General features: G+C 67.5%; 1 protein-coding gene across 1 annotated transcript in view; it reads right to left on the bottom strand.

The window, feature by feature from the left end:
• Positions 1 to 218: 218 nt before the first annotated feature.
• Positions 219 to 1261, bottom strand: part of LOC130585301 (uncharacterized) — a gene marked incomplete at its 3' end in the record, with an annotated part of 7559 nt that continues 6516 nt past the window's right edge. The window contains exons 2-3 of the mRNA XM_057385732.1: positions 393 to 1052; positions 219 to 287 (exon numbers count right to left, since the gene is read on the bottom strand). Coding sequence (XP_057241715.1) covers positions 219 to 287; positions 393 to 1052 — 729 coding nt within the window. The remainder of the gene's footprint in view (positions 288 to 392; positions 1053 to 1261) is intronic.

Below are 1261 nucleotides of genomic sequence, written 5' to 3'. Positions count from 1 at the left end.
TGTGCCAGGGGGTCAGTGGTGGTGTGTCTGGAGGTCAGCAGTGTACCCAAGGTGTCAGTGGGGCACTGGGCAATCTGTGGTGTGCCTTGGGCAGAGCTGCCCGCAGCGCAGTTCCCACCCAGGGCTCAGCTCATCACAGCTAATGGGATTGCCCATGACCCAGCAAAGCTCCTTAGCCCCTGCCTCCCCTCCATGCACTTTCCCTCCCCGCCCCATACCCAGGTACTTGGCCCGTTCCTCACGCCGCTCCTTTGCCTGCTTGTGCCTTGCCTGGGCTTTCTGAGCATCTGCAGAGGGGAAACACCGTCAGGGCAGCACCCRGCCCCACCRGGCACYGAGYRRTGCCCYCGGGGTGCAGCGTCACCAGAGCACCCCAACCCGCTGGCACTCACCCTGCTTGGGCCGGGGGCTGGCGGCAGGAGATGGCGAGGGCCGGCTGCTCCGTGGGCTCACGTCCTTGGAGGGCCCGGCTGTGGCACCCAGGGAGCTCTTGGCATCGGGAGGGGCCCCTTCTGCAGCAGCTGGGGCTGGGGGCTGGCTCCCGTGGGGCAGTGTCTCCGCCGGGCGAGGGGCAGTGGCATGGACGGGGACGGGCTGGCCAGTGGCRTGGGGCAGTGGCTCTTCTTTGGGATGCTCCGTCCCAGGGGGCTTGGGGGGTCCGGGGGGTGAACTGTCACACCGTGGGGGGACACTCTGTGCCGAGGGGGCCAAAGTGACGAGGCTGGGGGACACGGGCTGTCCTGACGGTGCCATGGCTGGAGGGACGGGTCGGTCACGCTGCGGGGGGCTGCTCTCAGAGGGGAGCATCATGGCCGGGGGGCAGACAGGCTGTGGGGAGGGGGACACGGCTGCAGGGACGGGTGGAACGGTCTTTTCAGAGAGGGTGACGGCCGCAGGGATGGGTGGGACGGTCTTTTCCGTGGGAATGACATCTGGAGGGCAGGGCTGGTCACGCTGCAGGGGGCTCCGCTCTCCCTGCAGGGCACCCCTWGGTGAAGGGGACAGTGTGGAGGGCGGGGGGACGCTGTCTCCCATCGGGGATGGTGGCTTGCCTGCAAGAGGGACAGAGCAGAACACACGATCACTCAGCTGGGGAAGCCTGTGACAGCCCCGCTCGTCCCAAACACAGCCCTCGGGGGACACAGCCTTGTTCCCCAAATGCAGTCCTGTCCCCCAAACACAGCCCTGACCCCCAAACACAGCCCTGTCCCCCAAGCACAGCCCTCGGGGGACACAACCCTGTCCCCCAAACACAGCCCTG

The sequence above is a fragment of the Malurus melanocephalus genome, unplaced genomic scaffold (genome assembly GCF_030028575.1).
Source record: "Malurus melanocephalus ecotype Western Australia unplaced genomic scaffold, MMel_1.1 scaffold_862, whole genome shotgun sequence".
Taxonomy (NCBI): domain Eukaryota; kingdom Metazoa; phylum Chordata; class Aves; order Passeriformes; family Maluridae; genus Malurus; species Malurus melanocephalus.
The sequence above is the reverse complement of the archived record's forward strand: the minus strand, read 5'-3'. Positions and strand labels throughout refer to the sequence as shown.